Source organism: Sphaerodactylus townsendi, linkage group LG04, assembly GCF_021028975.2.
Source record: "Sphaerodactylus townsendi isolate TG3544 linkage group LG04, MPM_Stown_v2.3, whole genome shotgun sequence".
Lineage (NCBI taxonomy): Eukaryota > Metazoa > Chordata > Lepidosauria > Squamata > Sphaerodactylidae > Sphaerodactylus > Sphaerodactylus townsendi.
In genome coordinates, this window is record NC_059428.1 from 70678534 (window position 1) to 70706388 (window position 27855).

The following is a 27855-nucleotide window of genomic DNA, read 5'->3' on the forward strand; positions in this document are numbered from 1 at the left end:
TCATTTCCAATCAGGGTAACCAAAATTATCTTTTCCTACTCTACAGTTCTGTGTGTATGCCCTCATTTCCACCTTTGTTTATGGTAAAAAATTTCGCTATACAATCTGATTTCTCCCTGCAGGGGAACAAGATACAGAGATTTCATATATTTCATCCTAGTGGAAAAGCAGCTTGGAATGTGTAATTTTTGAGCAGCAAAATGTCTGGAAGAAGTTTAATTGCCTTATTTGTTGATACCTCCAAAACTGAGCTAATTTAAACAAAAAAGCCATGCATAGATCTTGAATGTTACAATAACACCTGTACTGTAAGTGGAATAGCTGTGTGAAATCTGTTGCAGAAAAACAAACAAGAGCCCAATATACATGGAATTTTTACCTCAGGACTTTTAGCTGCATAGTAGGGCTATAGTGTGGTCTCTTCATGTTTCTCTGTTTACACCTGAGGAGCCATTCCCTGCCTGCCCCACACCTGCTTGCTGAAGTCACAAGGGGCCTCTGTTTTTCCTTGTTCTCTTAACTCAACCCATCAGCTGCTTTTTAAAGGCACAGATCTCATCACACCAGTAGTTGTAAGATAGAGGGCTTTGTTAAAGTTCTTAGGGGGCCTTTCCCCACTTTCTCGCCTCTTCCCTTCTTATGCAGCGCTGGCTGTACAAGCAAAGCCAGCACGAGCATCCCAGAAGCGCTGGCGCCAGGTTTTCTCATCGACCTCCCACGCCTGGCGTGGGGCCACATCAAGGTGCCTCGCTGAGAAGAGTAGCGCCTGCCTGATGTCGTGCACGCCTGGAGGGCGCTGACAGCAGCAGCCGCTTCGGCAGCTCGCTGCTTCGTCGCGCCTGCCCCTCTCAGTGGGGAGTGCCGAGGGACCCCGTGCTACTCTCCTCGAGTAGCGCGGGGCTTAAGGGAAGTGGGGAAAGGCCCTAAATTGCAGTTGTATTTACATATCTGTGATAGCAGGTATATTGATATTGTAGCCTCTTTTCCAACATAACCCCCCCTCCAAAAAAAAAGAAGAAGAAAGAAAAAGGCAAAGTCATTCCCTGGGCAACACACTGGTGAAGGCAGGCACCATGTGCAAGATTCCCCCTTCCCCTCCTTTCTCCCTTCCTGTCCCTTCCTCTCACTGCTGCCGCCGAAGCAGAAGACAGAGACTTGTTTTAAAATACAGGCTTTTTTTTTTTTTTAAGTAAAAAGTTTTAAAAAAAGCCTCTCCCGAAATCATTAGGGGAGAGTGGAAGCACAGCGGGGAGGTTGTGGAGCCAAAAAGAGGTCCTACTTGTTCAGTTCCTTGCAAAAGTCAACTCTGCTAGTACTATATTGATATTTAGAGAAGCAAGAGGGAACCAGCAACATGAAAGCGGGGTGAGGAGGAAGGTGTGGATGGCAGAGTGAGGGAGTGGGAAGAGTGGAGCTACTATGTTGGCTGTGTGTGGAAGGAACATGCCCAGGACAAAGCTGTACTCACTGGCAAATCTACCCTCTCTGACTGTGAAACAAATAAAAGTCACACTAGAAGAGGGTCTCAATTGCCGTGGAGAGAATGGAAAGTGGTTTCTTGCACATGTCATGTTAAAAAGAGTATGGATGGTGCTCATCTCATTTGTTAAGCACTCTAATTGGGACAACAAAGATTCTTAAAATGAAGCATGTTGGCCTTAGAACCATTGTATGAAGAACTCTGGATTCACCTCATCTAAAGAGTTCAGGGAGTCCTTTTTATTTTATTTGGTTAGAGCTGAAATGTCAGAAAATCATTCAGCCCACCACATTTGTGCATAACTTATTTATTTAGTTTACAAATCCAAACATTTCTAATAAATACATAAAACCACAGTTTAAATATATGTAAAATGCATGCTGAAAACCAATGGCGACAGTGCGTACAATGGCTAGTTCTTTTATGAGGAGCCTCTGCATATAGTAACAATTCTATTATCCGTAATCTTTTCACTGTAGAGTAGGAAAAGATAATGTTAGCTTGCATATGAATTGCTATATATATATCTAGCATAGTAATGGAATGATCTTCATGCTCTAACTAAATGTTCCTCGGACATCAGTAAAGAACTATTGTTCTTCTATAACCTGGGTATTTCCTTGGTCATAACAAGCCAACAAAGAGCTGGTTTTGCTGAGAATCCCAGAAGTCCATGATTCAAATGTGTAAAATCAGGTAAGCGAGGTGAGGTGGAAAACAATACCCAGAATCAGGGGGTCTTCATTTCGAGATTTCCTCCAGCACACAATCTCTCTCTCCACATACTCCAAATGGTTTTCTTAATGGGGCATGTTTTGATTGATAATGCTAAACTGTAAGGTAGGGCAATTTTCTGTCAAAGACTATGATTATGTTTCCTCATGATCCAAGTCAAAATTCTGCTCCTCATAAGAGCATGATACAATATTAAATAAATTCAAACCTCAGCAGTTTTATATTATAATCATACTTTCTTGAGATTTTTACAACCTAACTTCAGAGAAATGAAAAGGAAAAATCTTAAAATACCTTCTGCAACTTTTTAGATTATTGAACAATAATTTAAATGTCTAGAAATGTTCATTTCTTTATAATTCTCTGTGCTTACGGTTGCACAGTAGGAGGTTGGATGAAGCAGAAAGGAAATTTCTACGAAGTGACCACCTGCCTTTGCAGAAGAATAGCAGATTTTGGAATAACCTCCTTGCTACCATCCCAAAGTCTCAATACTGCTACACTGAACTGACAACGGAAAAGAAGAAGAATGAGACAAATATGCAGTTAAGAGATGGCTTAATTATGCTGAAACACCAGTTGGGTCAACTCATGTCCTACTCACCAGTCATGATCAAAGAGTTTGGCCACTGTTCAGGATCAGATGGCCTGCTTGCAAAATCTGCGGCCCTTTTGCTGCACCACATCCAATGTTAAATGCATACAGAAAAAAGAAGAAAAAAGTTTGAAAGTTAGTGTCCCTTCACTGTCTGCCCATGAATCCAGCTAACCTTGTGATCAGTTCTTCTGATCAATTCTAAATAGATGCCTCTGAGTGAGCAAGTACAAAGAGGAGATGAACAGTGATTCTGTGGTTGTACAAGGCAGTCAGTCGAATAACCCAGACAACCAGGACACTGGGGAATATTGCCTCTGGTCTGGTAAATGAGATGATTTTGTTTTTGGATTTGACAAAAGCACCTATAGGCTGAAATGAGAAAGTGGCTACTGAGCAGATGCAAAGCTGGTCAGCACAGCACTATTCTCAAGATGGACTTTACAAGGGAATATCAAGGCCAATTAGGATATCCTTGTGCACAGTCAAAAGAGTTCAAACAAAGTATGTTTGTCCAGCAATAACTTTGCAGTTCTTGGCATGTCTATGGAGGCTGTAGAGATGAAGGCTGAAGCAGGATCAGAAAGAGAGAATTATCGCAGCATGATGACATGGCCAGGGAAGATGGAGGGCAGCCGGCTCCATGCAGCACTAGTAGCTACCACCAGAGGGTGTTATTGATCAGACAAGGATTACGTAGAAGAGACATGTTCAGTGTATACTGAAATTACATCTACACATTTCTTTGACCATTTCAGGTTGGAATGTTTTTTTAGTGAAGACTTTCTTTAAAAAATCATCATCTGTGTTTGTTTTCTGACACTCCAATGGCCTTTTTAAAATGAAAATGGTGGACAAAGAGATATGTGTAATCTGTATAATTGTATTGTCCGAAGGCTATTCGGCCGGAGATCATCTTGGGTGCCGAATCATTTGTGCCAGTTTTCTCATATAGAGCTGTATGGAGCATAATTTAGCAGCATTCTCTCCTGACGTTTTTAAGCTACTGCATCTGAAGATGCCAGCCACAGATGCAGGCGAAACGTCAGGAGAGAATGCTGCTAGAACACGGCCATACAGCCCGGAAACCACACAGCACCCAAATCTGTACAATTTCTCAGACAAAAACTGTTTGACTAGACTTTGTACCAGTTTAGCTTAAGCTGTAGGTGCAAAGAAATGAAGGCAAACCAAACTGTTTAAATCAAGAAAAGCTGAAATAGTGATTTTGACATAGTTCCACAAGGCCCTGGGGAGACTGACAAAAGAAAGACAGGGGAGAGGAGCGTAATGGAAAAAGGAAATTGGAAAAAGGTGCAGTCTAATAGACTGAGAGAGCAAATATGAGGCAAAGAAGACACTAGCAAGGCAAGGAAATAATAAGGGATTTAATTTGTGTTTTGCAATTGAACATTTACTTAAGGCTGGGGGTGGGTCTGCACTTTGGCACATCAGAGCTTCCTAGCAATGGCACTAAATGCTCAGAATATTCTGGGTCATTTATTTTCCTGAAATAGGGTACATTTCCACTTCCTTTTCAAGTGTAGCTTAATCCTGAAGACTTGTAACTTTTAAATTTTTCTTTTATATATATTTTATTAATTTAAAATATTATTAGCTTATAATGTTAGCCATGATAGGCTCTTCACATCACAGAATTCTAACCATCTTTAACATGGAAATTACTCAAAAATATAATTCAGCACTCCTTGCACTTAATTAGATATCATTGTACTTTTATATAGAAAAACTCTCGAATAATACTTCATTTGAAGCACAGCATCACTGCCAAAGCTCCAAAATAACTTCAGTGGAAATGACCTGAGGATTTAAGGAAAGAAAACGTATTCTAGAAAGAAATGTGGCCAATAGCAGAGATGACAAAAGTCCTTTGTTGACATCCATCTTGGAGATAGCTGAATGCACAGGTAGAAGACAGCAGCACTGTAAAGAAAATTTCCAAAAAATATTACTCTGCATTGCTGAAGTTTTGCTGTTTGTTTTCTGGTCTTTGTTCTGTTGGGATGAGGGAAGGGGGTATATACCATATGGATATTTACTGTCTTTTCTTCTAACCTCGTCCATCTTGCCAATTAATATGCATATACTTGTAAAATGAATATAAATATACATTATGCAAGTTTTCAAACCGGTTTAAACGTAACATATATCCTTATAACATACATCCTCATCTATTCAAAAGGGCCTTTACTTTTAAAAATTGTGCCTCTTCACAAACAGTCAAAAATATCTTCTACTTGAAATAAAGAAAATTAAGTATATAGGAGAAGACAAAAATCTGTTGATGTACAGGCAAGTATGTTTTGCATAAACTGAACTGTGTTTCCAAGTTGTGTAAAGAAAGAGCGGCCCTGAATCAGCTGGGCCTGCCATTGCTGCCCGGGATGGGCACCTTCTTCGCAAAAAGAGGGCTCCACACGTGCGGCCTGCTCCTTAGAAGGGGTGACGGGAAGGCAGAAGCTCTATGGGTACTGGGCCGTCTCATGACAGCAGCCTGGCGTCATGACGTCATCAGGAGGAGGGGTGGCCAGGAGCCCATATAAGGCTTCGACCTGGCCCTTGGCCCCTCCCCTAGAGCTGAGTGGTGCCAAGTTTGGTAAGTAAAGAAGTCTCAGGGCCCCTCTTCCAGCCCCCAGCCATGTGGTGCGGCCTGGCCTTCAAGGCCACCTGAGCTTACCTGGGAGGGGAGAGGGAGTGGGGGAAACAACCAGGACCTTCTGCAACCACCGCAGCCAATCAACGGCAGCATGGCCAATTGAGGCTGGAGCGGCCCTCCCACGGAATGGAAATCCCCAGGTAAGGTGGAGGTGGTCCACCCTTACCGAGGCCCACCTCCAAAGTTCCCATCTGGTGACTGCCATGGGCCCCAGTGGACCGGGGCAGGCAGCCTGGCCATTTGGGGGAAATCCAGCCCCCAGGAAGCAGGCTGCTGGCTGCAATTCTCTCCACCCCAGCCTGTGTGCAGGTGTTGGGGGAAAACATGGCCCCAGTCAGGTGACCCTGCATTGAGTGGCTCTGCCTCAACTGGTCCCAGCCCTCTGCAAACTGCGAGCCTCCGGCCTGCAGGCTGCGATCCTCATGGTGGGGACACTGGGGGACTATCCAGCCCCAGTATGCAGCAACATCGGCTACAATCCCCTCATGTGTTTGAAGGGGGAAACACGGCCTGAAGGCTGCTGACTGTGATCCCGGGGGGGGGGCGTAATCTGGCCCCAACCTCCAGTTGGTGGCATGCCCATGGTGGAGCTTTGACTAGTGGGCAGCTGGCTGCATTCTTCACCTTGGGGGAGGGTAGGAAATCCAGTCCCCAGCAAGTAGCAAGGCCCTGGTTTTGTGGACCCCAAAAGCTACTCATGTATGGAAACATTGGATTTCCCCTGACCTGGATGGCTCACCTTGGCAGATCTCTGAAGCTAAGCAGGGCCAGCTCTGGTTATTTTTTGGATGGGGGACCACCAAGGAATACCTAGATTGCTATGCAAAGGAAGGCAACCACAAACCACCTTTGTTAATCTCTAACCTTGAAAACTCTAGGGCACTTTTGCACTTGCAGAATAATGCACAATTGTTTGCAAGTGGACTTTGCTGTTTTCAGCAGAGATCCCTGATTCTCCCCTTTCCCTATTCAATTAGATTTTCCTTCCCTGGCCAGAAGGCAATGATAGCTTGTGTTTCCCAAGACAGGTTCAGGCCAGCAATAACTTCCTCCTTTTGGACATTAAATCTCCTTTCCATCTGGTGAGGTGCATCAATAGGGAGAATGGAGTGACTTTCCACAAGAGTAAATGATAGCAAAGAAATATTATTGGTAGGGTTTTGAAAAATGGAGGAGAGCCGCAGCCCTCCCAGAAAAGAGGCTTTAGATCTTAGAAATCTGATACCTTTTATCATGGAAATGCTGGGAATCCTACTTAAATTCACATAAGGTGAGGTACATTAAACCTGATCCGCAACATAAGGAGATGTTGCTTCACTGATAAATGCACTAAGATGAAGTTAGGAATGCCTAGTGTCAACCATCAAGATAAAGTTATGGTTTCATAATAACAATCCAGGCCAAGGGAGGAAATAGAATTTTTACGTACCGTAAGTATTCATTTGCATCTCTTTCATCCGCCACCCTGGTTTTCAGAGATGTGGGAAACCCCATCCCCTTTTGATGCCACTCTGTCCCCCCCTTCTGGAATGCTTGCAATCAGTCTGAGGACATTCACTTTTTGTGAATGTATTTATTTTACCCTAAATACTTATTTGTGGATTATAGTCACAATAAAAGGAATCAATCATTTGGGGAGTTTGCAGCAAAATTACTTCCTGGTTAATACTAGGGATTGGTGCCTAGGACAGATCCCAGATAAGAGCGGGTTTTCCAGGGGGGGTGGGCAAGTTGTCAATTTATTTTTTTAAAATCTTCCTCAGCAGTCAGAGCTTTGAAAATGTTACTGTTCAAGGTTGACTAACAAAGATCCCTGTCACTTGGTCAAAAAACCTTTCCGCTTTCAGTAGCTGAAAATTCCCTGATTTATGCAGGCAAATTATTTTGTTGAACCCTCATCACATACCTCTTCAAAGGACATCAGTAAGCATGCTCATCATGTAAGTTTCTATGTTTAACAGGGGGCCCTTCCCCACTTCATTTTTTTTCTCCAGGGCTGCTGCCACGCACTGAAGGCCAAGAAAGTATCCCTGGCGCGGCTGGAGTTTCATCAGCCTTCGGAGAAACTGCTGGTCACTGTGCTCTCTTCGAAGTCATCGCCAGGGATAAGTCACAGGCGTTAAGGGGCGCCGACAGCAGCAGCTGGCCGGGCGTATGCGCCATCGCTTGCCCTCTCAGTGGGGAGCGCCGAGGGACCCCGCGCTACTCTCCTCGAGTAGCGCGGGGCTTAGGGTAAGTGGGGAAGGGCCCAGGGAGACAATTATGGCACAGTTTTGAGGAGTTCAGTGTTTATTCTCTAGCCGTACCAGCCTTGCTTTACTTGGTCTATTTTGCCCCAAGCTGGAAATAATGTGGGTGGGTCTGTTAAAGGGGCCATTCTGGCATACAATCCTTCAGATTAACGGATGAGAGAATGCTGTAACAAAAAAACATGGGTTTCAAATTGACAAAGCCAGGCTTCAACTGGTCTTACTGATCAAACACGACTAGCCAACAGTGTGAGAGTGCAACTTATGAAACTACTTAAGGAAGGTAGTTTCTATGCTTTTTGAGTTCTATGCTTTTTGAGTTCTACACACAGCTCGGATGCACATTTGCTTGTACCACTAGCCACTCAAGTCTCTCTCCCCAGCCCTTGGTATTTGGATGAACAAAAGGGGCAGCATAGCATGTTTTTCTTCATTTGTGTTCTTCGATGGAACCGAGCTATGGAATTTCCTGGGAGTAACAAGTTGCCCCCCTTGGGCCTTGTCTAGAGCAGCATTGCCTAATTCCTTCATATAGTTTGGGAGAAGCACCAGCTTGCTGGAGCGCAGCGCTGATAGATAGTAGGCAGCACTGGCTTGAGGGGTGGTTTGCCAGGACAGTTAGACATCGGGAGGTTCCCTCGAGGTGCAGAATTGTTTGCTCTAGTTTTTCATGGCAACAATCCAACAGGCCTTCACTACAGAGCCAGCATAGAGTTCACTTATTTCCTTGCTAGTGGACATAGTTCAACCAGGTACAATTGGTTCCATCTAACAGTATTGCTTCCTAATAGTCCCACTTGCCCCCGGAATTGGCTTTACTGATCAATTCCAAGGCATCTGGGAGCTTGGGCTTGGGGGGTCTAAAATCAATGGCGGATGGCACGCTTAGCGCCAGCCGGCAGGGTGGTCTGCTTCCAGCACCCTATGGGCTTCAAGATCAAGGTGCTTGGTTCCGGTACAATTAACTGGCCACTGTCAGAGCCCTCAATGGCCTATCCTCTCACTCTGAGTGGGTCATGCCCCTAGTCAGGAAGTTAGTAACATCTCTTTTGTGGCAAAGTATCTTCTAGGCATGGAAAACGATACAGCTGGCGCATCAACTCAGCTCTTCTTCAAGCTCTTGCGCTTGGGGTCAACATCAGGCCGGATTCGTTCCTGCATGGACCTTGGAGTATTGGCTGCAGCTGTCAGCACAAAAGGTCCTGGACTCTTTCACCCTGGTATCACATCATTCAGATCCCGGAGCACTAAGGGGCTACCTCAACAGCAGCAGCACCACTATTTTGGGGGGGCCACTCCCGTGCAAAGGAAAGGAGTACTAACAACACTCAGCCCACCTATGCACGCTAGGGTGCTCAGCTAAGTTAATGCACATATTCCTGGCGGCAATACCCTTCTTTTGCCGGGTGCCCAGCTGGCACAATCCACCTGCCCCCATCCTGGCCTGAAGCACAGTTCATGGGTGGGCACACACAGCCAATTGGCAAGCCCAGCCAATGCGAGGCGCCTTGTTTCCCTGCACCTATTGTCACAAATCCCAATTGCCTGAAAGCAATATATGCTTTCCAGTTCAGGGTCTTGTTTTCTAAGGCTGTCTTCACACTAACATTCTGCGGCCTGGCATAGCAGTGGACTGGTCTCAGACTCATGCAAGGACACCAGTGCCCAGGCTTTGGCAGGGGGCGATGTTAGCATCCAGGGCCAAGCTGCATGCATTAGACCATGTTCGCCTTAATGCTGACAGTTCTGGAGCCCCTGAGGCACTGACTTCCCCAGGTGGGGCCTCACACATGCCCAACGATAGCCCCACGGTCTGTAAGCCTCCCCTGCAGTTGCCCCCCTGTTAATTCACAATGGCACATCATGCTTATCCTGGCAGCAGTCTGCAAGGGTTTCACATGGCCCTGGTCTATTGGGGTCTGCCACGATCTGCGGTCAATTTGCACCCCATTTGCATTAGGGCCGCCTTTTTCACAGCTATGCTGGGATGCCCCATTGATGAGATCCAGGGTCTGGGCCGCCGGTGCTCTGTGGCCCATTAGAGTTCTTCGGACCATTCTTTATCAGCCAATCTTGTGGTCCTGGACTGGGGGTGTCCTGCACCCCTTGCTTCACAGTCAGCCCCCCACCCCACATTGATGCATAGCATCGCATTTGGGCTGCTGCCAACAGGGCTGTGCTTGGATTCCCCACGGATTGGGTCTAGGAGCTGGGCTGCTGGCCACTGGCGTTCCTGCCTAGGGACATGGGGTACCCCTTGCCCCGGGCGCATCGTTTGAGGTCACGGGAAGCCAAAACATCCTCCTACATAGCAAGGGATTGAGCAAGCCCTAGAAAGCAGGCACTGTTTTTGGACTGCTCCCTAGTGCCTGTCGTGAGCCCCCACCACTCTGTACGCGGTGGTCTGGGAGTGTCCAGAGGCGGGGAGACTCCACTGGCCTCCTAGGAGCAGGACTGGGAGCTCCGGCCCCTCCTCCCTCTAACTCCCACCATGCCTTATTCTGGGCCTTTTAAATTAGAAGTGCAGACATTACTCAGAAGCCTTCTCCCTGGCAGCCGGGTGCCCGAGCAGGCACAGGAGAAAAGGCAAGCTGGAGCAGGGAGCCCAGAAGCAGCAGCAGGACTGAAGATGATGCTGACGCTTGCTTGGTAGAACCCTTCCAGATGGGGGGGTGACTTGTGAGAGATTTTACATGCTTAAACGTTAATTCCCACTTGCACTGGCTTGGAGCTGTCTCCCCGGCTATCAGCCTACCCCACAGGGCCAGGTGTGGAGGGACACAATTAGGGAAAGTGGTGGGAGGGAGCCAGTGTATGCTTTGCTGGGGGTAAGAGGTGATTTGTGAGAGATGATGCTGATGTTTGCTTGGTAAACCTTCAGATGGGGGGGTGACTTGTCAGAGATTTACATGCTTGGGGTGCCACTCCCCTTGCCTGCTGGCCTGGAGCTGTTTCTCAGGGCTATGCTCGCCTACCTCACAGGGTTGGTGTGTGAGGACACAATTAGGAAAGTGGTGGGGAGAGAGCCATTTTATGTTTTGCTGGGGTAGGGAGGTGATTTGTGAGCTGGTGCAAAAAAATCATTGCTTACTAGTCTGCTGTGGGGGAGGGTGGTCATCCATGCACCTGGAGGTGGGGGGGGCACCAAACTCAGATTTTGTCCCCGGGCTCCAGTTTGCCTAGATTCGCCCCTGCTGCTGGCACTCCACAGCCTAACTGTGCTACATCACAGACAAGATTGTTTTGTCATTAATTTGGTTGGGAACTCTGAGCAGTGCCAGTCCAACCCTCGGGTGGCAAACTAAAGACATGCAGTACGCAATATTTTTCAGATAAGGAAAGGATTCAGGCCTGGGCCTGTTTGAGGGAGCATTTTGAGAGAATCAACTTAGAGCTGTATGATTCAATTTAGTACACAAACTATCTAATTTTTTCAACAGTTTCATTTGTTTTCTGTTTCCCCAGAATCAGAATTTAGAAGCTTTGTATTACTTCCAGTCATGACTCAGGAATGTATTTTCTTACCTAAGTCAGATATGAGATTTTTATTATGCTATTTGTCAACTCATTTTATCCTCCAGAAATTACATAGGCACTAATCAATAGCACATTCACAGTGAGATAATGTGCACAGTTACTCCACTCTAAACTGTGAGGTTACAAATTCTGGGTTGGAAATATGGTAATATGCATAATGGAAAGCCAAACAATGGCCACAAACTGGAAATGCTCAATCCACATTCCAATTCTGAAAAAGGAGACATCAAACTCTGCAGCAACTATAGAACCATCCATTAATTTTTCATGTGAGTAAAGTGATATTCAAAATCTTACAACAAATACTGTTCCATATATGGAATGAGAAATGCCAGATGTTCAAGATGGATTCATAAAAAGGAAGAGACATTAGACATCACATTGCAAATATTGGTTACTGGAGCACAGGCCTGTAGCCAGAAAAGTTTTGTTAGGGAGCCAGCTTTTTGCTTTGATCCGTTAAGGGGCAGTCTAGCATGGTGGAGAACAGCTCATTATGTGCCTGTACAGAACTGCCAAGCTTATACTTTGAAATAATTAAGCAAAAAAGTTCCAGGTTTATTACAAATATATTTACATACAGAATATATTGACTACTTTAACAGGTAACATACAACACAATTTTTTCAAACTGTTCATCACTATGTAGATGGTCCCTTTTTGAAGAAATCAACCCTGAGAAATGAAAGTTGGTTGGAGACAAGAAAAAATGATGAATCAAAGTACATCACTTGAAGTTAGGAACTGTGATGCTGAACTTGAAGTCTCTTCAATATAATTAAAAATTTCACCAAAATTTCAGATCACTCTATTGATGCAACAGAAAATGAATTTGAAAGTAATAACAGCACAATATCTTTTATTACTATGCCAGTTATACAGTCTATGTTGTGGACAACCTTTCCAAATTTTCCTCCTCTTGTTCAGGATAAATGTTAATTTTAAAGGTGAGGAAGGGTGAGAGAAGATGTTTATGTAATGGAAAAAGCCAACTCTGAAGTTTAACGTGGTATAAGAGGCACTCATGCGCGGGTTTAGGAACACATGAAAACAGATTTCCATAACTACATCAAAGCGAGCCACTGAGGAAAAACTTCTGGGCCAAGCTTCAAGATCGGCTCCTTTAATCGAGCTCTCTGGGACCGGGATAGCCATTCCCCTCAGGGGGAAGACCATTTCTCGTACAGGTGGCTTGCTGCTACAGCAGCAGCCACTGCATCTGGCCGCCTCCCTCCCCAGGGCGCAAGGCCAGGTCGGCTCTCTGAAAACAACTCCTTTAAAGGGCTGTTTTTCTCCCTCTAACAGCGTGTTTTGCTGGCCAGTGCTTAACAGCACTGCCTGAATGAAGCAACTGTTCCTTCCGATCCACTCATTATTTCCACAGCCAGCGTTCTGTGCTGGAAACGCCGGAAGCTCGCCATGCTGCCCCTCCGGCCTCCAGGAGGTCGGAGGGCAAGCGTATGGGCTTCTCGGACGGGCCAGCAGGCCGGCGACGAGGACAATATTGGTTTCGTGAGTGGGACAGGGAAGGGGGAAGAGGCGGCTCCATGCAGAGCCGCCTGCCGTCTGCCGGCCTCTCTGGAGGCCGCCCGCATGCTTGCATGCGAATGGCCTCCGCCTCCACGCCGGCAGAATTCTTGCCGACGTGGAGGCGCCTCGACGGCCGTGCGGAAACGGCCCAGGTAATGGGTGTTCTTCCAGTAATACGTATAACTATAGTGCTGGACCTAAGAGACCTAGATTCAAGTCCCTACTCTGGCATACTTAGCCTCACCACCTATTTCATGGGATGATTCTTGTAACCTAGTACCCTTTTGAGCAACTTGAAATCTATTTTGCATCATACAGTTTAATCAGCTCTGCATCACACCTTCTCCATTCACTTTTTCGATTGTACAAATGGTTCTAGTCATGAGAAAGAAATGAAAATCCATGTTCAGAGACAGTGTGTTTCTGTGTACTAAATGGTGGAATGAAATAAGTTGGCCAGAGTTTCTCATCTGTAGTTGACCAGGAGAGGTGCAACTGACATATTTCTGCCTGTCATACAGTTAGCACCTGAGGGAAGAGGAGAGTTATGGGAATCTGATTTAGAGCTGGTATATTTGGTCTAAAAACAGAAATCTCAGCTTTGAAGCTTACTGCATGACTTTTGGTAAGTCTTCAACTCAAAGAGTTATTACTAGTGTAAAATGAAAACAGTACAATAGCTTATATTACTCAGCTGAGTAGGGAAAGGTTTAAAAATGGTCTAACTTCTAAATGTTAATAGAGAATTATGGAAACTGTTAATATTTTAGGTTGTATTTTGTAATTGCTTCCAATGCAAGGCTAAATCAAAGTAAGATACCCATAGTAATTTTGAACTCTATACTTTAAATCAAAATTATTACACTAATTGTACCATCTGTTGCAAGTTTAGCAATTTCTTCCAAAAAGTATGCACAATTGTTAGTTAATGCATATTATTAAAGCTAGCTATTTAATGGTGCAATTCCACACTGTTAGGCAAGTAAATTAAGTCATGCTTAAGTGAAGGAATGCTTTCATGTGTAAGAATAGGGAAACAAACCTGGTTCACCAGATTATAGTCCACTGCTCATGTGGAAGTGTGAGGGATTAAACCCAGTTCTCCAGATTAGAGTCCACCTACTCTTAACATTAACAATTTGAGATATGCAAATGACACTACATTACTGCAGGAAATAATGAAGTCCTGAAATGACTTCAGTTGAAGGTTAAAGTTGAAAGTGCCTGTAACCTCAGCTTGTGGGTTCTGTGGGGCAGTACTTGGAATGAGTTGCAACAACAATTTTTAAACAACAAAATGGTTTACTTTTCTTTACAATTAACACTTTTAAAACATCAACATTTAACGTTACAATTCAAGGTCCTGTTCAGGTTGCATTTCAAGTCCTTCTATTTACAGTCTACTGATATTGCTAAGTCCAAATTCTTCTTTGCAAGTTGGCTGGCTCCTGAAGACTCCAAGGGCTTGATGAACAGGTTGCAACATGATGAAGGTCTCCAGGAGAACTCTCACCCATTACAACCACAAAAGAAAACCCTGAAACAATAAACTACAACATAGCAAAAACAACAACTACCTTCCCAGTAGTTCCCAACAATATTGCAATTACCTTAACAAGGTGTTAAGGGCTTATAGAAATCAAGGTCCGAGTCTGGTACCCTTGTCTTCTGCAAAGAGCTCTTTCAGCCTTTCTGCTGCTCTGAGTCTCCACCCCCTTACTGGGTCAACCCATTCTGGGCCAACCCATTCTGGGCATGGGGGTTACATGCCAAAGCAGGATTACAGCTATAAAGAAGACAAAAGGAACAGTTACTGGAGTATTATACACCTTTTAGGCCGACAATAAAGATATTGAAATTGTTCAAGATTTTCTATTCCTTGGCTTCATCATCAAACAAAAGGGAAATTGCAACCAGGAAATCAGAAGCAGCATCCATGAAGGGGCTAGAAAACATTATTGAATGTAAGGATGTGTTGCTGGTGACCATGATCAAGATAATTCCGATGACAGTATTTCCCATTACTGTTTATGGTATGAAAGTTGAACCATGAAGAAAGCCAATAGGAAGCTAACTAATCTGAAATGTGATGTTGGAGGAAAGTTTCACAATTACCATGGATTGATAAAAGAACAAATCAATGGATTCTAGATCAAATTCAGTCTGAATTCTCCCTAGAAGCTAAAATGACAAACTGAGACTGTCATACTTTGATCACATTATGAAAAGACACAAGTCACTGAAAAAGACAATAATGCTAAGAAAAATTGAAGATGGCAGGAGAAGAGGAAGACCCAACATGAGATGTATTGACTCAATGAAGGAAGTCATGGACTTCAATTTGCAAGGTTTGAGCAAGGTTGTTAAACAATATGACATTTTGGAGATCATTAATTCATAGGATTTGCAAAAAGCAACTTGATGGTACTTTAACACACACATACTAATTATTATTCAGATACTGGTCTGCCTGATTTAAAGTATGCAAACTGAATTAATTGTCACAAGTCAGTGAAACTAACAGGGGACATTTCCAGTCAGCTGGGCAAAACAAGTCTTATGAGTTGCATGGTGTGTGGCTTGCTGAAGTGTGTGCAAATTCCTCATTTCCATAAAGTATTGATCTCCCAATTTCGGTTTTCTATCAAACATTCATGCACACTGTCTGAACAATGCAACTCTCTCTTGCCTGTTTTGCCATACTACTTGCTTATCTTGGGGCACCAAATACCAGCTCTCCCATCCCTGCTGCTTCCTGCCTCTGACCACTAAATACTCTCTGCTGTCTTGTTCTGTAATTGTCACTGCTTCCTTGGGTTGCCAGACATAAACATTTGTGCCTCCTATGTAACTCTACCTGGCTTTCTTGGAGTACCAAATGCCTCTCTGTGCTGATATCATCATACTAACTGCCTTGTGGAGATGCCAAACGTCTGCATCTATCTGTTCTGCAAACTGGAATACACATTTTAAACGGGAAGATTTTATTGTATCTTTCTGAAGTTCAGGAGGTAAGATACTTTCAGTGGTGGATAGAGTCACTGAGATATTCACCATGATTAGCTGGAAAACAAAGATAGTTTAGCCAGAAATTGTATTTGTTATTAATTCCATTTCCTAAAATTCCTGGTAGGGCCCTTGGGTGAAGGGCTCAGTTCTTGAAAACATCAGTCATATTGGATATGGGATAAATGACATCCTTAAATATATGTCCCATTGAAACCAGTGAGAAATGAAAACAGATAACAAATATTGTAATTAATAATACTTGAATAATACCTGAAAATCAAACAAAATGAAAACTAAGAGACCAGCCTCTACCATTGTCCTATCATTAAGTTTTCTAAGCTCTTAGAGATACAGATAATTGAATTGCCAGTCACTTGAAGCCTGAGAGTTACAATGCTATCCTAAATCGAGTTACTCCAGTCTAAGCCATTGATTTCATTGGCTTAGACTTGAGTAACTGCATAGGATTGCACAGTTAATCTGTTTATCCCCAATTTTTTCTTTCAACCAGCCTAATGGGGTTCATCCTTGGAACTTGGGGGAAATAGCCTGAAGTTCACCACACAGGTAAGTTTCCCACAAGCTGGAGGCAGTAGCAATGTATAGTTTGAGTGACATTCAGCTGTAGGCATTTAAAGTTTATTTAGAGCCAAAAGTAGTGAAGCATTCCATTCTATTCTTCCAAACTAAATGCTTCTGGGTGATGTATGCTATCAGTATAAACATGTTGGGGGTGGGTTTCCTCGTGTAAGCAAAATGCATTTAAGACCCAAAAACTGCAGAAACAGAGGAGTAAATCAATTTTTAAAAGCTTTTGCCTAAAGATCCTGGATGTGTATTTTAGTACTGCAACCTGTTTTTCTCTGTTAATTTTTTTTTAGATGCTCTTGTAAAGAATGACTGAGGGTAATTCTACCTCCTGCTATATACAGTGCCCTTTGGGGGGAAAATTGTCAACTCAGCAACTACTGCAGCTGGGAGCTTGTCATACATTTTAAAATGAGTAGACATGTTGCTAATGGGATTGGATGTTGAAATTGTAACAATAAGAATGAGTAGTGCTGACTGCAGGATAAGTGTGGATAATTCCGCCCGTGCAAAGTGATGTTTTGTCTTGTATCAAAAGCAGCTAATCAAACCCCACTTTGCAGCGCAGCATTACACATTGATTGCCCAGAGGCTTCCAGCTCTGAAGCCAAGGAGAGTTGCTATGGGAATCAAGAGGGCACTTGGAGACGGGATACGAGGCTTGGCTGTCTCCCGTCGGTGACCGCTGGAGTCACAGAATGAAAAACTGAAAGGAGGTGGCAGGAAGGCACAGGAAAATGCAAGCGGGCTTGGGAGAGGAGGAACTGTCATAGCTTGAGTCTGTGGTATGGAGGAGAGCAAAGACATCCATGCATCAGGAACTGGTAGCTCTGCTTAGGCTGGCTGGCTGGCTCTGATTCCAGCTGTAGAACTGATCTAACAAAACTACAGTAAAAGTCAAATCTGTAGCCAGCCTGGAAAAAGATGGGATCCAGCTCATCAACATACCGCCCCAAGTGTGTTTACCTGGATATCAATGGAAGGATTCAGAAGGTACTTTTTATTATTGATTACCTACTGATGTGTTGATTCAACTGTATTTGCTGTGAAGGGGGTCCTCCATCCCCCCTTCTCTGTATTGTGAACTATAACTGCATCTTTTGTTAACTATAAACATTGCTGTTTCTCTGAAGCCATATAGAAATGTAAGTATTTTCTCATTCCTGCACAATCTTTTGTTTGGCAAATGACTATGAAAAAATAGCAGAGATTTGGCATAGATACATGACTTTTCATTTATAAGCATGGACAATTGTTGTATGCACTGGTGAAGATGTGAACATAAAGTTGTACAGTAGTTTTGGGACATGTTTCGTCAGTTTTCTCTGTCAATAGTTCAGAATGAATATATCAAACATTTCTAAAGATGCAGATAGAATGATGAGGGAAAAAGAGTAAAGTAGTTGCAAAGTATAAAATGCTTTTGATGTTATGCACATTTTTTCAAGGCGCCTTGTATGTTGACACAAATAGGGAGCATTAAACTTCTATCACAGCTTTGAGTATGGAGTGCCCCAGCAATGGGTAAAAAACCTTTATATACACCTCAAAAGGACAGGGGATCAGATGGTAATGTCACACATATGATGGCTTCCAAGTTCTTGAAGTGAGTTTATAATAAGCAGTGTGGGGGAGGGGTTTAAAACTGAATGTGACTTTTCAAATCTAAACACATCCTTCTTTGAAGGAGTATATATTCAGTGTCATTATTCCCTAGTGTTCTTTTGTCCCTTTTGAAAAAAAGGGAATTGCAGCTTGTTTATTCACCACTTTCCTCGTGTATTAAACTAGTCCTCAAAACTAATTTTAAGATAAAATCTCCTCTTCTGCTTGAATACTAAGGGGTTGTCTGTCTGCAAATATGTCACATTAAGGGTTTTTCCAGATGTATGTGTAATTAATTGTAAGCACTGAAGTAGCACTAATCTCTGTCCAGCTCCAGGAATGCTATATTCCCTACACGATGCAATGGAAATGACAGATAATACCCTTATGGTTGAGGGAGGGAGACTTGGGGTCCAAGCAGTGGTGGAATTCAAATAATTTAACAACCGGTTCTGGTGGTAAGATTCAAATAATTTAATAACTGGTTGTTTACAAGCACCATTTTAACAACTGGGTCTGCCGAAGTGGTGCGAACCTGCTGAATCCCACCACCGGGTGCAAGGCCTTCCAACTCAGCAGTGAGAAATGGCCAAAATAAACTAAAACATGTGCCAGGGCACTCAAAATGGGAGGGGGGGGCATAGCTGTGATTCAGTCATTCTAAAGCATTCCCTTTATAATAAACAGTGATCGTGCCACAGGTTCCATTCAAAACAAGACTGTGGCAGTAACGTATCCATGATGATCCATAAGAACGCTTGCAATAATTGGGATTGCAAGAGGTGAAATTACATTTTCCCAGTCATTCAATATTAGTCTGGTGCAAAGAAAAGCAATTTCTGAGAAACAGCAGAATCACCTTGGTAAACACCAGTAGGATTCCATGCATGCAAATCAAGAATTTGGGCTTTCCTTTACAAATACAGTACTATCTAAAAAGACCTATGGATGTTACAGCCATAATATTATGCTTACTGTCAGCAGACTTTTCTTCTTGCCTTATTTCAGTAATAAAAGCTAGTGCAGTTGTTACAGTGGTAGACTAGGATCTGGAAGAGTCAAGTTTGAATCCCCACTCTGCCATAGAAGCTTTCTGGGTGACCTTGGATCAGTTATTCACCCTCAGCCTACTTCACAGCGTGGTTGTGAAGATAAATGAAAAGTGGGTTATAAATGAAAAGTGGGTTATAAGTAAATAAATGTTCACAGCAGTAGGCTACCTTGGATGTTCACCAGCATCCTGTGCAAGCCTTTCAGTTGGAGAGAAAGGTGACGTATAAATCAAGTAAATGAACTGTCACAGTAGTGGACTATCTCAGATGTTCATCAGCATCCTGTGAAGACCTCTTGAGGCTATAAGAACAGAAAAGAAATCTACTGAAGGCACGCCAAACCACACAGATAATAAGAAGGTAGCGAGCAATGGAAACCAACAGCAGGATGCTTGTAGTGGATGAAAGTTGTATGAGAAAAGTTAGTGACATGACAAAGAATTGGCAGGACCAAGTAGCTCTGAAGAAGGCAATGTGTTCAACAACTGCCAGGGCTTAATGTTTTATGTTGTTAAAGAACCTGCTATCAAACCCTGACCCTACTAGGTGATCCATACAGAAATGTCTCAGAGTCAGAACACTTTGAAAGGCTTTTGTCCCTCAGGAAATCAATTGGTGGTATAATACTAACAATTGATGAAGACTATAAAGTTGTTCCAATTCAGAATGTCAGCACTTACAGTATATTATCTTTGCAGAGAATATCTCTGTTGCCATCAGCTCTTTATTACTAACATAAATGGGTAACTGGAGATTTTTAGACAGAAAGACCCTTGATTATACCTTGATACAAATCTACTGGACATTCTGAATATGATAATTCTCTTCCCTACTCAATTTCCCCAAAAGATATGTTACAAAAATATTTTAAGATTCTCAATACAACACTTCTTACCATGTACAGATAGTTCCACAAATTTTTCTAAATTAATTTTTCCTGTTCTGCTAAGGAGAAAAACACACACAAATAATCTGATTTTGTCTCTGAAGAGCACTTGTTGAAGGATATTGGGAAGGGGACACTTGTTTTAAAAGACATGATAAACAAAGGCTTCTGAACAGATACTATCAATTTCATTTATTAGTGATTAAATTCGCAACAGGGGAGGAACCCTGGGAGAAACAGGCATAGATTCCATCTAATTTAGTCAGGTTCATTGATGGTTAAAATATTTTTTCTCTATACACAAAGATATATTTAGAATAATTCAGTTCATCTTTCAAGGAAAGTGGTCTCTGGAGGGCACTCATGTGAATTCTAAGCTTTAACTTGACCCCATAGTGCAGTAAAATCCTCTTTATACCAATATCCCATATATTTGAAAGGATTTATTTTCAAATAGCAAAACTAGATGATACTTCAGTGTATTATAATGGATGTGGGCATAAATTGTGTACATGTAAGGAATAAAACTGAGTAAAATTATATATAAATCTGCTATGAATGCATAGATCCAATTAGAGAATTGTTCCTCTAACAAATGGTATAGAAGGAAAAGTATTAAAATAGGTGTATATGGGTTAGTTAAAATTAGATCACAGGTCTTGTGAAATGGATCTGGAAATACAAGATGGTCATGAAGCATAGTATCTGAAGAAGGTGCCACTAACCAGCTACTAAAGTTCAGGTTTACATATTTCATTTCAGCCTTCAAAGAAAATTATGAACAAATAGATTATTTGGAAATCTTTGTTATTTAAAGAAGTGAGCATTTGGAAAATCTACCTGAAAGGCTACAAATATAAATTATGCCAGCTTCTTGTCAGTGTCTATCATGAGGAGAGAGAAGAGTCTCTTTCTTTCCCATTCTTGTGCTGGATAATACTGGGTAAGAGTTGGAGAGAGCATATAAGACCGGCAGTTTACCAGCTGCATTGGTTACCAGTTGAATTCTGCATTGTCTTCAAGGTTTTGGTGTTAACTTTTAAGACCTTGAGCCAGAGGCATATCTAGAGAAAATGAAGCCTGGGGCAAAATCTGAGTTTTCTGCCGCCGCCACCCCAGCTCCATTTTCCCTAGATACGCCTCTGGGGAGGTTGGGCTTCCATCTGGTTCCTGCGGGCCACTGCCACCTTGCCCCCCCCCCGAGCTAGCCACAGCTTCATCATGCAGCAGGGTGTGCAGCAGGGTGCGTTCGCCAGACCGGGGCAGGCAGTGCCAGCCACAGGCTCAGCCAGCCATGTACATGCCACACGGCTTGCCCGATGTCCAGCCACCGCAGCCCTTCTGACTGCAGGGTGACTGGGGTCGCTGGTCTCAGGGGAGTCACAGCTGGCATGCCCCCCTCACTCCGTGAAGCCAAGTAAGCCACAAGCACCATCACCAGCCAGACTTTCATGGTGGGAGGTGGCGGTAAAGGTCCTCCGGCTGACTGAGCATGCCAGACCCCACAACGCTTGCCTTAAATGCAGCATCAACTGGCCAGGACTCAGGCCAGCCAGCGTTTTGTGGCTGCGGGGGGCCGAGGCTTGGCAGGTGCCCCCACCACCACCCCAGGCAATAGTTAACAATAGTGGGCAGGCTTGTGCAGAGGTGTAGGCCCTTCCTTCCCTGGAGAGAACTGGCTAGGCGGGACCCGGGGGAATGAGGAAGGGTGTGGGACGATTTTTCAACCCCCCATGAGACTAAATGGGTGCTGCCCGGAAACATGTGACCCCACATGTGACCCTGCCTTGAGTGCTCTGGGATTGTCCTATCTACTGCCCGTGGAGGACCCTTTTGTGTTCTGGTAGCAGTCTCCTGGCCCCAAGGATATTCAACAGGCCTCTACTAGAGCCAGGGCCTTTTTTGGTCCTGATTCCACCTGGTGGATTTATTTGACGAAGGACATGAGGGCTCTGTGAAATATTGATCAGTTCTGCAGGGCCTGTAAAATTGAAATGTTCTGTCAAGTTTACAGTTGAGGCCACAATGGATCTTATCACATCACACTGTCCTCAAGCTTGTATCCCCCTCTTCTCCCACCCAAGCTGCATATCATAACATTGGAGCAACAGTAGAATCTGTAATATGGGATATGAGATTTTTGAAATTTGATTTTAAATCATCTATGAATATTTTAAATGTTAGAATGTGTTAATGTTAAATAAATTATCTTCCTGTTAAATTGTTTTATTCTTGTAATTGAAATTATGTGTATTAACCATCCTGAATAAAATAAAATGTCAGTTGAATGTGCTCAGTCAATTGGTGCATCATGGGCCAGAAGATGCAGGCAGCAGGTCTTGGACTTTCTTGGAACTCAAGCCAACCAAAACTCCTGACGTCATTTCAAGAGCTTAGCCTGGATTCAGAGGAAGGAAGAAACAGGACACTCTTTGGCTAAGGCTACTATGGGCTTTTCCACACAATTTAAAACATTTTAAGGTAGGAAATAAAATGTTTCCTCCATGAAGTTCAGCATTGTTTTTACTCCCAAACATTTTATTTCCAGCCTCAAAAAGTTTTAAATGAATCCCCTTTTTAAGTGATTCTTTGGCTGAAGCATTTTGAAAATGTCTTTAGTTGCTGTGCAATCTTCTGTTTACATTTCCCATGCTTCTCTGCTTCCTTGAACTTCCCCTTTGGTGCCATCTTCTGATCTCATTGTTTCCCCTCGCCAGGTTATTTTCAGCATTCGGTTGTTTGTTCTTTAATTTTTGGGGAGCCAATCTTTGAAGCATCGTGTGTACAACAGGTAAAGAATGCAGCATGAGGCTGTGAAGCATTGATTCACCACCAAACTAAAGAAAGGGGAGTCATTTGACTTAATTGGGGACATTTGATTTAGCTTGCACCAAGGCTGTTTTAAGGTCCCAAAGGCTGAGCACTCCCTAGGTCTGTGTGTGCTTCCATGTTTATTGCAAAGATTCTGCCATGTATGTTGGGCAGGCATTCTAGGTATAAAAGCTGTTTAAACCTCTGCCAGAGTTTTATTGTTGGAGTCTGCGTACACACCTTCCAGATTATTGTAAACTTCAGGAACTTTGCATTGGGTGTATATGGCCATTCCTGCATGGTCCAAATATCCCGGGTTGAGCAAGAGAAATATCCTGGTTTGGCCAAGAGGTTCACACAGTTCTCAATCCTAAAGGGGGTTTGTCCCACGATATTTCCCTCATCCCAGGTTGTTTTTTTTAACTGCTAAAATGTTCATCCTTTTCCAAAATCCCATATTGAATCGCTTCTGTGCGAAGGCCACGGCAGCAAAACCAATTTATTTTTCCACCCCACTGATCTCCCTGCCTTACATCATGCTCACCCTGCTCCATCTCACTCTCGCCAATCGCTGCTTGCAAGCTGAGCTGCTGCCAGCCCAGTCCTGCAGCTCCTGGCTCACGTTCCCAACAGGATCCTGGGAGGGGAGGGATGGGGAAGTGCTTGCTTGGCAGGATGTTGTCATTCCATGACAGCCCCAAAGACCAGTCAAATGTTATTTGGTATATTGGTGTGTGTGTGGGTGGGTGAGTGTCTCATGCTGTGGTTTCCTGCACACCTTTAAATGTGGATGAGACACAGTGCTCTGCCCAGTATTGGTCAAAAGTTTTTACTTTGTATAGCAAAAGGTGCTTGCCATATTGCTCACCGCACCAGCTCCTTTCCAAAGCTAGTGAAGGGGGGGGGGGGTTGTCCTGCTTGGTTTTCCTACAATTGCTCTGGATCCGTCAATCAGAAGCATTGCCTTTGGGAGTGGGGAAGAGCCAATCAGAATGCAGCATACCAAGGATGTTCGGGCATGCATGCTGCATCTACGTTGTTAAAAAAAATAAATAGCCGGGCTCGTTCAAAAGCAATTGGAGTATTTCCTCCCAGTCTTAACTCGACTCCTTCACAGAAATGGGCACCCATGCGAAGGGGGAAACTGGGATAAAATAGACCCAGATTGTAAGATACCAATTGTAACCCAGTACAATTGTGCTAGGCAGAAACGGCCTATATATATTAGCAGAAGAGACAGATTCTCAGTTGCTTTTTATATATGAGTTTACTAACTATAAAGGGAAGGTTGTATGGAGATAACATTATAAATCCTTTCTCTCCTGTTACACAGCTACATTACTGTACGTTTGGTTACATCTTGGTACCTCTCTGCTGTCTTATGCTCATCATGGTGATGGTGGTGTCGTGTCTGCTCAAAGAACCAGAGTTAATTTTATAACTTCAGATGTATGAGCTCACCAACATGTAAGCAATGGCTATCTGACTGACCAATAGCTAATCAATAATCAGGTCATAGACAGTGACTTCAGCAACTTGTATACATACAAACAGTTAACCCTTTTATAACTGAGTTGTGACAGACACTTGCAAAATCCCAACACTTTGTCCCCAACGCAGTTAAGCAAAACTGCAATTTTATACTCCCCAGTCTCTTCCTTCCTGAAGCCAAACCGTTCAGATCCCAAAATAAGCTAGTTTTCAGGACTGAAGTGCAAGGCACAGCAACTAAGCAAATCGCAAAACAGTAGTGTGCTAAATGTGTGACTGTTTAGCAGGAAATACTTTTATAGTTACTGTTGACAGTGTCAATTACCCAGTTTGCTTTTGGTAACCCAGAAAAGCAAGGGAAAGGGGTGGTAGAGATTTGGGGTGGCCAGGGGTTTCCCAACTTCCCAGAGACTAACCCATAGAAATAGGAGGTTTTGCACAAATTGTTTGAGAAATATGTCTGCAAGAGATTTTACCACTGCCCCCTTTCTAGGGTTACCAAGTCTTCTCTAGCCCCCAGTAGGGTATGGGGGGTAGAGTTGTCAGATCATGGTTGAGAAATTCTTGGAGATTTAGAAATGGAGCCTAGAGAGGACAAGGTCCTTGGTGGGGCACAATGCCATAGAGTCCACCCTCCAAAGCATCCATTTTCTGCAGGGGCACGGATCTCTGTAGTCTGAAGATGAGGTATAATTCTGGGGGATCCTCCAGTCCCACCTAGATGGCATCCCAACCTCTTTCCCTCATTGTGCGCTGAACTTCCTGAGAGGCTAAGGAATGCCTCATCCCTCCAAGCCTTTATGAAAGCCTGCAGATTTATCTGAGGGAGCATTTAGTTGATATTGTTTACTTGGTAGTATTTGTTGTTTATTCACGGAGTCTTTCAATTCCCACAGACCCCCCTCCCCTTTTGGTGGATTGGGATACTTTGCTGTGTGAATCTGTTCCTCGTGTCTTGTAATCCATACTGAGATTTTTGAAGAGTGTCATGCAAATTATTAAATAAACATGCTTCTTATCTGCATTACAAACACTCCCAGTGAAAAGCAGAGGTACTACACATTTTGGCCTGATACTGTGCAGAAAGAGCAGAGATATTACAAATATTTTCCAGGAGGTTGTTTTTTTCCTTTCTGGAGAATATCAGATATAAAAGGAAAAGATAATGTATAGCATATTATTATTAATGTTTTTTAAAAATAATCCTGCAGTTCATATTCTGAGATGCTTATCAAAAAGAAATTAATGTTTTTTGAACTTGCATGTTTTCCTTGGCCATTTGTAGAATCCCAGGATTAAGGAAGACTAACAAATTTTTATTAAACTGTACCACAGTATCAACATATGCCTAACAAAATCATATATTTATTAGATGCCATGGTGTTGCTTAGCCCTAATCTATTGCTTGAAAGAGAGAGAGGTCTGCTAAATTCATTATGTCTGCTCAGCTTTAGTCTTTATTAACCAAGCTAACTTGACTTTCATTTGTTCCCAATTATATTGCCATATTCCACTTATCTTGCATTTGTTTTGTTCAATGGTAATTGATTTCAAGGCTCAATAGCCCAGCATGTTTCAGAAGTTCATTCTAAGTTCAACAGCAATCACATCAGGTCCCCATTTACTGAATTCATCAGCTATTAGTGCCAGTAGCAGATTGCTAACATTCTGTCAGCCTGTCACTTTGTTCCAACAATTCCTCACATCCCCATTTGCTGAGATGTTTTCTCTCACTAACATTTCGGGCAGATTTAAATCAGATTTTGTTGTACTACCTAAGTATGGTCTTAATTAGAGAGTGCTTCCAGAATCTGGCCCTGTGATTATCAGAATAACCCCCTTGGTCTGAAAAGCCTCTTCACCTTTAAAAATTAGAGATGCACAAAAAAATGCATCTCGCAGTGGAGTCAACCCACATTTTTTTTGTTTTACTCTTTTGTTTGGGGATCATTTCAAAATTTACTTTCATTTTTTGCACTATTGCATGAATCTATTTCCAATATGCTCTCACTTCCTTGCATCGCCATCTTTCAGTCCACATTTCCAGCACATCAAGGAGCATTTTTTATCTTAGATAAAAAGAAAAGTGGGGTAAGATACCACCTATGAAAGATTTTATAAAAATTCTCTTTAAGATCCATACTCAATGTGACTTTGTTAACCTTTTTCCATAGTTTGGTCCATTTGTCTAACTGTTGTGAGACGAATGGAGACGGAGACAGAGATGCAGTTCGGTGAGAGAGAGCTCCGCAGAGTGGCTCTGTGAGGTTCTGAGGATCAGAGCTCCCAACACCCCGTTTATTTAAGGGATTTGCAGGAAAGCAAGAAAATGGGAGGGCAGGGTCTTCAGGCAAAGGTTGCAACATTGCTACCGGCGAGTGCATGTAGCCATAATGAGCCAGGAGTGACTAAGGTCGAATCCCCACTACCGTCTTAGCCAGGTTTCAGAACACAAACTAACCAGGTTTGAGGGAGGACCTCCCCATGGCTTGTGTGGCAGATTCTGTTTTTGGTGCTTGTTCTCCCCGTTAATCTGCGTTCCGGCAGGACCTGGTTGTAAGTGGCATAGACCCCATTAACACGGTTCAGAGCTGATCCGAGGGGAGGGATGAGGGTTGAAACCCTGAGTCGTTTCCCGCCCTGGAGTGTGACACAGAATTTGGGCAACCAGTCAGCGCTGCGATGCACACGCAGCCTTTCCTTGGTTTCATTTTCGCTTTTGCGATCAGCCAGCAGAAGGGGATGCAAACATTAAACAGTCAAACGCGTAACTTTGAATCGTTCATGTTTATACAGGTAATGATTAACTGTTTGCACAGTTAAACAGTTAAACGTTAAACTTTTACACGCTGTTTTTTTATCACGCCCCTACAATGTACATTTCCGCAGTGGGAAAAGGTCCCGCCCCATCAAGGCACGCCAGCCAATCAGGGGAGACTGGCGAAGCAAGCTCGCCTGGTAGTGGGGATTGCTAAGAGTTCTGCAACCGGGTGTGTCTGCTGTGTGATCGCTGTGGTGGGGAGGGAGAAACTCCGATGAAGAGGGCACAGTTTCACAACGAACAGGTTTGGATCTGCATGCAAATTTCAAGTGGGGATTCGACCTAAGAGTCACAAGTTGGTCTGGAATACACATTTGCCCAGGGGAGATGGGTGGTTCTAATACTTCTATTCTTTCTTTAGCACTCTTTAAGTTGATCTTCTAAAAGATGTTCAGTTTGCTGGTGCGACTGGTTGAGTTTAGAGATGTCCCGGGTGTTATTTTGAATCTATTTTCTGATGTCAGTAAGCTGTTTTATAAATTCTACTTTTGAATTCATTCCTCTCTAGAGTCTTTCGCAACTTGTGAGTATTGTGTATACATTTCCTTTTTAAAATCCTGAAGTTGCCTTGCTTGTTGTTCATTTGAATGCTTAATTCACTCCAGGATTTCTGATAAGACATCTTTAGTAATTAGAGTATCTTCCTAGATCAGCCAGTGCACTGCAACACACACCAGCTGGGTGACCTTGGGCTAGTCACTGCTCTTTGGAGCTCTCTCAGCCCCACCCACCTCACAGGGTGTTTGTTGTGAGGGAGAGGGAATGGAAAGGAGATTGTAACATCCTGAG

General features: G+C 43.3%; 1 protein-coding gene across 1 annotated transcript in view; it reads left to right on the forward strand.

The window, feature by feature from the left end:
- Positions 1-16898: 16898 nt before the first annotated feature.
- PDE9A (phosphodiesterase 9A) overlaps positions 16899-27855 on the forward strand; it is a 79492-nt gene continuing 68535 nt past the window's right edge. The window contains exon 1 of the mRNA XM_048493635.1: positions 16899-17393. Coding sequence (XP_048349592.1) covers positions 17325-17393 — 69 coding nt within the window. The 5' untranslated portion in view covers positions 16899-17324. The remainder of the gene's footprint in view (positions 17394-27855) is intronic.